Raw genomic sequence first — 11,692 nt, forward strand, 5'->3', positions numbered from 1 at the left:
TTGACCCGCTCCCTCTAGAGCTTTAGCGTGGGCGGCCATCAATCCGCCATCGGAATATCAGATAATCAGTTTGCTAGTAACTTACGAATTGAGGTCGAGTCCGGATCGTCTTGCGTTCCTTTATACAATACGGCTGCCATAAGTATACGAATAGCGTCGTTATGACGTTTTATTAAAGTCCATGCCACACTTATTCCTTAACTACTCATGATGTAATCACTTAAATTCATTTTGCAAAAGCAGTTTCAAATTCTGAAATTGATTCACTATGACCAGAGCCCTTAAACACGATTTTTTGCACCAAGCACAAAGCATAAAGGATTCTTCATCGTCGAAATGCAAAGAGAGGTTTAAAATTTCGTATTTATATTTTCGGTATTGTGTATTTTACATTTTGTTGTTGTAAACAATGGATTAAAATTTTAAATTAGAAAATAGAACTATCAAAAGAGCGCCAAGTTGAAAATTACATCGTTGTATTTCTATTTAACAATCCTATTCAAAATTTTGCATGAAAGAGACAGCAATTTCTTTCAATTTAGCTTCAGTTGCTTCTGAGATAGCTCCTTCAACTCGGATGGTGTCCAAGAGGGCGGAGTGGGCGGTTCGTACGTGTTCAGAGAATGCTGCTTCGAAAGCGGTGACGCGAGCGGGGTCTAATTTATCAAGATGGCCACGAACACCAGCGAAGATGACAGCAACTTGTTCAGCGATGTCCATTGGTACTGTAGGAGAAAAGAAAACATTTAATTTTCGAGTTGGCGGTGCAAATACTTATGATACGAAACAAGTTTCCTGTTATAACCCCACTCAATTGGCTCTTCCAGAAAAGTTCAATATGGGGGTTTAATATAAAATTTATCCCATTGACATTGTGAATTTTGACCCCCCGCACAACATCAGATCTCCGCCCAGACAAGTATCAGTTGACACCCCGAACATTTAAAATCACCCCTAATCAGAGCTTGTGTGCCCCAAAACACCCCCACCCCCATGTACAAAAATGTTCTGGAAGAACCCAATGTAATTTTTTCAATTTCAATTTCACCTTATTCGATAAATTCATGAAAACTATCAAACGAATGATATTTCTCTCGAGTTCGATGAGTAAAAAGACACTCACCGTTTTGTCCTTGTTTCAATAATTCAGTAAGACGAACACCACGGTTCAACAAAGCTTGAGTGGCAGCATCCAAATCGGAACCAAATTGGGCGAAAGCCGCGACTTCACGATATTGGGCAAGCTCAAGTTTCATGGAGCCAGCAACCTGGTGATGATGAAAGAACGAGATCTTATTTTTTATCACTCGTATATTATCTTTTAAAAAGCCATTTGTTGAATGATGACGAATTTTTAATATAAAGTACAGATGACTAACACTATACATTAATCAACTCACCTGTTTCATGGCTTTGGTTTGGGCAGCAGCTCCGACACGGCTGACAGAAAGACCGACATTAATGGCAGGTCGGATACCTTTGTAAAACAATTCGCTTTCTAAGAAAATTTGTCCGTCAGTAATGGAGATGACATTGGTTGGAATGTAAGCGGACACATCACCGGCTTGTGTTTCGATGACTGGGAGAGCAGTCAAGGAGCCACCACCGTTATGTTCGTTCATTTTAGCAGCACGTTCGAGGAGACGAGAGTGAAGGTAGAAGACATCACCAGGGTAGGCCTCACGACCTGGTGGACGACGAAGTAAAAGTGACATTTGACGGTAAGCGACAGCCTGAAAGAGCGAGATAAATTAAAATCATAAGCATAAAAAACTTCTGCTTTTACTGGTGACTAATCATTAACATATCTTTGCTTTGAAAAGAATAAATGCTTGATGTACACATGTAGGTCAAAAAAGAACATTCCTTTACTTAAATAGTCGAGCGTGCGCAACGCACTGGGCTCAACTTTAGTGGCTTCAAACTATTCATAAGCCCAATTGTCGAACCCCAGATATTCACCAAAGGAACAAGTGTGCAAAATTTCAGCCAAAACAAACAATTTTGATAATTCCAGGCTGCCCCAAAGTTTTAGCCTCTTTGTCCCCGGGCCCCAAAAATCAAAATTTTCATTTTCAGAACATTGCTCTATTTAAAAAAGAAACTGAACATATACGTACTTGTTTGGACAAATCGTCGTAGATGATGAGAGCGTGTTTTCCATTATCACGGAAATATTCTCCCATAGCGCATCCGGAGTAGGGAGCCAAATATTGAAGTGGGGCAGCATCAGAGGCAGTGGCACTGACAATGATGGTGTATTTCAAAGCATCGGCATCAGCCAATCGCTTGACGAGTTGAGCAACAGTGGATCTTTTTTGTCCAATAGCAACATAGATACAGTACAATTTTTTCCCTGAAAAAAGTCAAAAGGAATAAAATAATAAAAGGATTTTTTTTAAATTATCAAGTAATCAACATCGAGTTGCTTTGATTGAACTTTCCTTGATTTTGACTGGCTTTCCTGGAACAAATAAAGGCATTTCATAAAACTTACTTTCTTCACCAGCTTCGTTGAATCGTTTTTGGTTGATGATAGTATCGATGGCAATAGCAGTCTTTCCTGTTTGACGATCACCGATGATCAACTCACGCTGACCACGACCGATAGGTACTAAACTGTCAACAGCTTTGATACCAGTCAACATAGGTTCTTTGACTGACGTTCTTGGGATGATACCTGGGGCTTTGACACCGACACGAGCTCTGTATTCAGCATCAATGGGACCTTTACCGTCAATTGGGTTACCCAAAGCATCTACAACACGCCCCAAAAGGCCTTCACCTACAGGAACATCTACAATAGCTCCGGTTCTTTTGACAACATCACCTTCTTTGATCAATTTATCGTTACCAAAGACAACAACACCAACGTTATCAGGTTCTAAATTCAAAGCCATACCCTAAAAATAAATATCAAGTTTCACATTAGTTAAAGTTCATAGACATTTTTTTCCATACAATGTTTCCTTCTAAAAGACTTTCGAAGTTGAACAGAGTTGAACATAGTTATGCAAAGGTTAGTGAATCCCCCATTTTATTCTTTTTACCACATTCTCACTTAAGTATTATATACAAGTAATTCCAATTAGTTCCTACCGCCATCATATATAACAGTTGTAAAAGAACTCAAATTCCCTGAAGGCCAAGTGATGAAGAGATGATACCAAGCCTTCTAGCTGTACCGTAATCAAAATCGAAGGACTAGGTGGGACCTTTGAATAAACATTACCTTAAGTCCGCTAGAGAATTCCACCATTTCTTCGGCTTGGACATTTTTTAAACCGTATACACGAGCAATACCATCACCAACAGACAAGACTTTTCCTGCTTCTTCTAGTCCAACAGTTGTGGATGTTTTTAAAATTCTCTCTTCTAGGATAGCTGATACTTCAGCTGTGGCTGAATAATAAAAAAGACTTATATTATACAATAAATCTATTCTCAAATATGAAATTAAGGGTAATAATTCAGGGCTCTCAGGGGCTATCATGTCACGTTTGAAAATCTTCCAGCCACCTCACCAAGCTGACCAGCCCACCTCCATATGAACTGCCCCTCGATCATTAATGTCACTTTCATCCAATATTTATAATAATTTAAACTCGCCAATCCTAAAGTATCTTAATTGTTTTAATTTACCAATTTTGCAAAAAAATGTCTTTGTGAAAAATTTAAAATCTTAATTTTTATCAAAACCACAAATCAAAATGAAATAAATAAGGTGCAAAAAGTTTCATTAGTCAAAACAAATTCTCAATTGGCAAATATGCTACACGCTTTTCTTTTGTAAGAATGATGTATTTCTAATTCATCCTGAATTACCTTTTTGGGAAAAATCCTGAAATATTCTTACAGTATTCTTAGGTTTGGATCCAAAACCAGCCTCAACCTTAGTCTGGAGATCCATACTCTCTATTCAAACTTACAACACATAAGCAAAAATCCCATCAAAAGCTACTCATCGAGAGTATGGTATTTTTGACCCAGTTTGAATTTGTTTACATTTGGTTTGAATTTCGTGCCAAAAAAGCCGTTGATAAGGTTAGCCAATCAGGTTCGCGCACTTCCAATCAAAACAATAATATCACGTGGTTTCAACAATTGTTTAACAGCCAATAGAATTCTGCGGACAGATTTGGCATCTACAAAAATACCCGGCTACTCTGTTATTTCTATCGAGATTTCTACATTATTATTCGTTTTAACTAAATGCTATACTTCGAAACCACACGAACAGAGTAGACGGGTCTCCCAGCTACCTCAACCTATGTAATTCATAGCTCAAGCAAAAATTTAGCGTTTTTGTGGAACCTTTTAGTATTGCTGGAATTGGCAATTTAATGGTAAAATGTTCTAAAAATAGTATTCCATTCTTAAGTTCAGTTTCCAAATTCCATGACAGTGGTATTTTTACCATATTCTTATTTTTTTGGCTAATTTTGTCATAAACATTTTTATAACAAGTGATGACTTTTATGGACCTACCTCGTTATGCATCTATCAAATATAATTGATATCTACGTGAGCATGACCGTTAAACAATCATTCAGAACACAAATAGTGACAATCTATTAAAATTAGTCATTTGTTTCTTATAAAAAAATGTTTAGAATCCAAAATTTCATGCTCTTGAAATAATCTTTTGTATTCAAGACAAAAAAAACATCTATCTCATTAAAAAATTGAGTAATTTGGCTAAGAACATTGATGTATGCTTATCAATAGCGATTCTTATAAATAAAGACGCGTTTTTTGAGCTTAAAAATTCTTTGTTTACAAAAATCTACTTGAGCCATCTTTTACCTACTTTCATGCAAAAAAAAACAAACAAAAAAACAATGATCCAATATTTCACAAAGTTCAAAAAAACCTTTTTTAGCCTTTTTTAGCCCAAATTTGCCCAAAAGCATTTTTTTTCGAAAATCGGGCTCCGTCACATTCGAGGGTTTATAGTTATGCATCTATGTGCAAAAAATCATAAAGAATGAAAGAGCCAATCTCCAGAAAAGCTAATACCTAAGTAATTGATAATGTGCTCATAAAAAAATATCGAATTTGGCCAGTTTCAGCCCTGTGAATTCAGACAAAACCATATCGGCACATAAGTGCCGACCATAACCGGCAAAATTTGCCGACCTAGAGGTCATTTTAGGTCGGCAAAGCCCTCCTAAGCAGCTTGTGTAGGTCGGCAAAGACAAAATAGGAAGAAAATTAACGAACTAACAAATTCAGCTGCTCTATAATTGTATTATTAAGTTTTATGTTTTATAAAGAGAATGGAATGAGGCTCGATTTTCATTCATGTGTTATCAAATGATAACACAATTAGATTAGCCTAACAATTAATATTTTTCCTCTTTAGGTCGGCTTTGCCGACCCAAAACATTTCTTTAGTTGGCACGCCGACCTAGAGTGTAATTACGTTAGAAAATAAAAGCCGACTTTAGCTCAAGTTACGTCGGCTTTCAGGTCGGCATTGCCGAATGCCTACTTTCATGCAAAGAATCAGAAAAAACTAATGATCCAAACAACCTGATTTTTAGCCGTTTTTTGGCCCAAATATTTTTTTTCGAAAATCGGGCTCCGTCACATTTTGGCCGTCACCATTTTTCACCTTTGTACCAAAAATCAAAAGATTCCTATGATTCAATCCTGAGAAAAGTTGGTAACAGACAAACGAACGAACAAACACAGGTTAATTTATAGGACCTCCACCGGGGTAGGTCCAACAAAAGGCATTTATACAAATTGATATTGGGAAGGTTTAAGCTTACCTGGATTGTATGAGGTTGAGCGGAAGTTTCTTGCAGTAACTAAGGCAGCTGCAGCGGGTGCACCTTTGACATTCTAAACAAAAGTGAAGAGAATGTTGAATATGCAGGAATACAGGAATACACTGTGCAAATGGAAAATCTATACATGAAAGAGAACTTAGTGCAGCAACCAGAAATGAAATAATTTTTAGAGTTGGCCTGAACAAACAACATTTTTATGGAACTACTTATGGTGGTTGATAAAAAAAAAAAACAAAAAAAACAAGCAACATGCTGAATGGACCTAATGATTAACATCAGATGAAAATGAGAAAAATGACAATAATTGTACAAAAATTCAGAATGGAAAAATAAAGATTGTGTGTTGAATAATGTAAAATGATAAAAAGGAATTTCCCGAATACCAAAATCACTTAAACCATTCAGGCCGAAAAAACCTTTTAAGCTGTTTTTGGCCCAAATTTGCCCAAAAAAATTTTCCTTAAAAATCTGGTTCGTCACATTTTGGGCATTGCCATTTTGCATCTGTGAGCAAAAAATCAGAAAAGAATTATGAGTCAACATTGAGAAAAGAGAATCTAGAGAATCTTGCCCTCCATCTTTGTACAAAAAATCATAAAACAGGGCTGCAAATAAGCGTCGGTCATCGGTCAATGTCTGACTGAAAAGGCTATTTGACTGACTGAAAATCTTTTGTGTCGGTCATGATGTCCGAATGAAAAAAGGAATAAACCATTAACTTGAGAGTTGAAAATAAATCTCTTACACCCGTCTCTTACTTAACCTATTCTTTTAATACTCGCTTCCTTTGTAGCTTTCAGGGTGTTTCTAAGTTAACTTTTATCGACTTGCTACCTTCGTTACTTTCTTTGTTTCTAAGATCACTTTTATCAACCCGCTTTCTTTGTAACTCTTTTAAGGGTGTTTCTAAATTACTTTTGTCAACTTGCTTTCTTCGTAACCTTCTTTGTTTCTAAGATCACTTTTATCAATTTGCTTACTTTGTAACTTTCAAGGGTGTTTCAAAGTTAACTTTTATCGACTCGCTTTCTTCTTAACTTTCAAGAGTGTTTCTAAGATCACTTTTATCAATTCGCTTTCTTCATAACTTTCATTCAAGGGTGTTTCAAAGTTAAACTTTTATCGACTCGCTTTCTTCATAACTTTCAAGAGTTTTTTAAAGACCATTTTCATCAACTTGCTTACTTCATAACTTTCAAGAGTGTTTCTAAGTTAACTTTTATGACTTGCTTTCTTCGTTACTCACTTTTATCAACCTGCTTTCTTTGTAACTCTTTTAAGGGTGTTTCTAAATTACTTTTGTCAACTTGCTTTCTTCGTAACCTTCTTTGTTTCTAAGACCACTTTTATTGACTCTCTTTCTTTGTAACTTTCAAGAGTGTTTCTAAGATCACTTTTATCAATCCACTTTCTTCATAACTTTCAAGAGTGTTTCTAAGTTAACTTTTATCAACTCGCTTTCTTCTTAACTTTTAAGAGTGTTGTTAAGTTAACTTTTATCAACTTGCTTTCTTCGTAACTTCCAAAGGTGTTTCTAAGATCACTTTTATCGAATCAATTTCTGTTATATACAGTAACAAACTGTTTAAAGGTAACTTTTATTTTTCCTACACGCTTTCTCCGTAACTTTAAAAAAAATATACACTGAATGACCGACAGGATTTCATTTCTGTCGGACATGATGTCCGATTGACTAAAAATATTTATTTGCAGCCCTGATAGTAATGACAGGATTTTGCACAAAGTTAAAAAAACCCCAGTTTTTGGCACAAATTTGCCCTAATATTATTTTTTTGAAAATCAGGCTCCGACACATTTTAGGTATTGCCATTTTGCATCATTGTGCAAAACCTCAGAGAAAATAATGAGTAAATATTTTCTTATTTGGTTAAAGGGGATTTCTCAAAAATAAGAAGATCCGTTTTTTAAGGCGAATAAGAATTTTCCGGTAAAAACTACTTCAGCCTTCAGCCATTCTTTAGAGAATCTTGCCCTCCATCTTTGTACAAAAAATCAGAAAAAAGCAGAAAAAGTAATGACAGGATTTTGCACAAAAAACCCTATCCTAAAAGTTTATATGGTGACATTGGTTCTATAGTGGGGCTGTCTAGCATAACTTAAGGGAAAAAATAAGATCCAGCTGAAACTTTCTCCAGACCTTCTCTATAAGATGGTTATGCCTCAGGAAAAAATCCCCTAAAATCCCACTGGTGGAACATCCTTTTTTTTGGACATTTCTTTTTTCCCCAGGCAAAACCCTAAGGGCAAAATTTTTTGAAAGTTTCAAACTCATTTTCAGACATTATCAAGTATACAATTCGAAAGCTCTCGAAAAACTATATAGAAGACTTTTGAGCGGGTATAGCCGATTTCATTACCTAACTCAAGATAATTCACGCAGAAGATGCTATATATGGTCAATTTTTGATCAAAATGTGGCAAAAAGTGGAACTTGCGCATGAAATATCTCAAGTTAGGTCAGGGGGGGGTCAACATCCAAATACCAGACCCATAGCCGGGTGGTGGTGTCTTTTTTTCCTTTAAAAATCTGAAAAGTCAAGTTGGTATTGATGGGGGTGGTCCCCCTTTTTTTAGAAAAAAGAGTTATCCTCAGTTGGTATTGATACCAAAATAGGGGGTGGGTACCCCTTTTTTTAAATAATATGATTCAGAAAGTTGGTATCCATATCAAAATGACAGCAAAACTTTCCTAATTTTTGCCCTTATAGCTAGAAAATACCACGGGATTTGTTTCAGCTTTTGAGTATAATGACTGTAAATGAGTAATAAGTTTTAATGACTTTGAAGTTTGTTTATTTTGGACTTTTCGATATTTCAAGTTTTATTTTTGATCAAGCCTGAAGCAAAAGCATTTTTTCTGTGATAGCATTTGGTAATGAGTGAATCTATTCTGTTCTAAAATTATGTACTAATAATATTTTTACACATCAATTATATTCAGATAATATTGATTCAGATTGATTTGCTAGTTTCAGTGGGTTTGTTTTTATTATATTGTCAGTTTTTAGTCATTTTCTATTTTAGCATATGACAATTTTTGTGTTGTGTTGAAGAAAGGGTATTTCAAAAATGAGTTTTTTTGAAGTTTCTCTTAGTACCATGTTTGTGTGGGAGGGGATGGGTTCCCTTTAAACAGCTTTAAACTCAAATTTGTCAGATTGGTAATTGGTACTAAATTAGGGGGTGGGTCCCATGATATTTTGTCAAATTCAAAAAGTCATGTTGGTATCGATACCAAATTAAGGGGGTGGGTCCCCCATTTTTCTGAAAATTATGATTTTCAAGTTGGTATCGATACCAAAATAAGGGGGTGGGTCCCCCCTTTTTCTGAAAATTATGATTTTCAAGTTGGTATCGATACCAATTTTGGGGTGGTGGTGTTAACTTAGCTCAAAAGGTCAAAAGTCAGGTTTTTGGGCTATGGGTTGGTATTATAAATGTTGACCCCCCCCTGGTTAGGTAAGGAAATCGGCTATAACGGTTTAAAAGTCTCTAAACGAGCCGTTTTAAGCCAATTTTGGGTAGCAAAAAGTCCAATTTTGCAAGTTCATAAACTTTAAAGGGGAACTAAAATTTTTTTGAGGTCGTGCTTTTTTTGTCTCCAAGAACTACACAACACAGTATAACTTCGAAAAAATATAATTTCTACTCTCAATGTCTTTCCTATTTTGTATAGAACTTTTTTAAAAAAACTTTAAAAAACTTTACACATGTTTGTGACGTCATAACGTTCATATTTTCTATGAATTTTGTGTATGTTCATCAACTTTAAAGCTTCATATTTTGTGAACAAGACTGAACAAGAAATAATAGGAAGATAGTAAAATCATTTTTGATTTCAGGAAGGATTCAGTTTTACGTATACTAAATTTGGGGTTTTCAGCTTATTCCAATACCGCACTGTCTCAACTTCAGTATCTTTGAAATCATTCGTAGGCCCAATTGTAAACTTAATGGCTTAAGAAAAATTATAGCATTTTGGGTTTTGAGCCTCGTTTTGGCGAAAAACTCGTCCCCAGGCCCCAAAAATTAAAATTTTGAAAAAATGAAAAAAACACATCCAGGTATTTGCCCAAGGATCAAGTGTGCAAAATTTCAACCCAATCGGACCAATTTTGAAGTCTCCAGCCTGCCCCAAAGTTTTTGTGACAGACACACAGACAGACATTCTCAAATTCTAGCTCAACTGAAGTTGAGAAAAAAGTTCCAATTTTTTCAAGCGACTCTAAAATCATTTTAACTCACTTGTTTTTGAAAGTTCAAACATAGTTTTACTCTGCTCAAAAATGACTTTTTAATGAATTCTGTCTCTTGGTTATACCATTTGTGGATAAAAAGTTATTGCTACACTAAAAAAGTTAAAAGTTCTATCAACTAAAAGTAAGAGCTTTTCCAATTACTTTCTGAACGTGTTAACGTCAAACAGATGGCTCGACCTATTCCCCTAACAAAATTTGCATGCTTCAGATTGTTTTAAAAAGATTAGATTTTATGTCAACATGAATCTCTTTCGATAGAGAAGTTTTTAGAGAGAAATATTTTCAGAGGTCATTCCTTTGTAGTATGTGATGTTATTTAGGTATTTTCAAAAAATTGTTTAGTTCTCCTTTAAACTGATTAATTTACATGTCTGAAATTTTCAGAGATGGAAGTCTACAATAAAGTCTTTAAGCAAAATGAATTTCAAGTTTTTCAATGTTTTCAAAAATTCATAATGGCGTTTTCAAAAATCGCTTTTTACTGTAGCCAAAAAAAAATTATATTTATCAAAAATAGCATTTTTTAATGCAAGCTTCTACAAACTGAGTTTAAATGCTGACTGAATTTTTTTTTGCAGTAATAGTATTCTGGAGATACTCCAGGAAAATCAAAATCATTTGGGTCTGGGATGCGTCTATGTCTGCCATTTTGGAAATAAAATCCCAGCTAAGAGCTATTTTTCAGGCAAAACCCAAATTTGGACTGCAAAAATCTCTAAAATGACAATAGACATTGACCCGAATTTTCTTGCAGTGATAGCATTCTGGAAATACTGCAGGAAAATCAAAGTCATCTTGGTTTGGCATTTGGGTATATCCCCCATTTTGGAATTGAAATTCCTGCTAAAACGCAATATTTTAGGCAAAAATCCCATTTTTCACTGAAAAAATCTTAAGAATGGCAATAAACATGAACCTAAAATCTTTTTGCAGTGATAGCCTTCTGAAAATACTCCAGGGAAATCAAAATCCTTTGGGTTTAGGATAAGGGTATATCCGCCATTATGGAATTGAAATATGTGCTAAAATCGGCTTAAATGCAACGTTTCAAGCGAAAACCCCATTTTTCACTAAAAACTGCTATAAAATGGCTCGTTTAGGGTTCCAATGGGCACAACTTTCAACCCAATATGATTATTTTGTTGTTTCTTCATAAAATTTAGTACAGCAAATTTAAACCCATTTAGTTGAAGTAACCTGCTTATATCTAAGATTATTATTCACCAAACTGTGAAAGGTTGAGGCGTTTCCTGGAAATATGGGCTCTGGAATGGTAGGAAAGGCTAGATGCCAGTCTTATTTTTTTATATATTCTGTACTTAAAAATAAAGAAACTGTCATAAAATGTCCTCTGTTGATGGAAATGACCTGAAATCTTTTTCAGTTGTTCACCTAATGCCAATGATTAGTTGGCTAGAGAAGATCAACCAATATTTTGACAAAAATTATCCTGTTAGAGCCATTAAGACCAGTGGGCCTGATTTAGCATTTTAAGAGGGAGAAAACAACGAAGTTAAGCAAATTTTCAATCGATCATATCTTTAAGAGACTTCAAAAAGCCCACTGAAATTTTTTGAGGCTATAAACTAGACCTACTAAGGAAGCCTTGCTGAA

The 11,692-nt window shown here is 35.1% G+C and overlaps 1 protein-coding gene across 1 annotated transcript in view; it reads right to left on the minus strand.

The window, feature by feature from the left end:
* Window positions 1-349: 349 nt before the first annotated feature.
* The window catches only part of LOC136819035 (ATP synthase subunit alpha, mitochondrial-like), a 13,243-nt gene continuing 1,900 nt past the window's right edge, over window positions 350-11,692 (minus strand). Inside the window, exons 2-8 of the mRNA XM_067075198.1 lie at window positions 5,778-5,850; window positions 3,233-3,402; window positions 2,498-2,903; window positions 2,121-2,356; window positions 1,401-1,733; window positions 1,124-1,268; window positions 350-725 (exon numbers count right to left, since the gene is read on the minus strand). Of these exons, the coding sequence (XP_066931299.1) occupies window positions 496-725; window positions 1,124-1,268; window positions 1,401-1,733; window positions 2,121-2,356; window positions 2,498-2,903; window positions 3,233-3,402; window positions 5,778-5,850 (1,593 nt within the window). The 3' untranslated portion in view covers window positions 350-495. The remainder of the gene's footprint in view (window positions 726-1,123; window positions 1,269-1,400; window positions 1,734-2,120; window positions 2,357-2,497; window positions 2,904-3,232; window positions 3,403-5,777; window positions 5,851-11,692) is intronic.

Source organism: Clytia hemisphaerica, unplaced genomic scaffold (assembly GCF_902728285.1).
Source record: "Clytia hemisphaerica strain Z4C2 unplaced genomic scaffold, Clytia hemisphaerica genome assembly, whole genome shotgun sequence".
Taxonomy (NCBI): Eukaryota; Metazoa; Cnidaria; class Hydrozoa; order Leptothecata; family Clytiidae; genus Clytia; species Clytia hemisphaerica.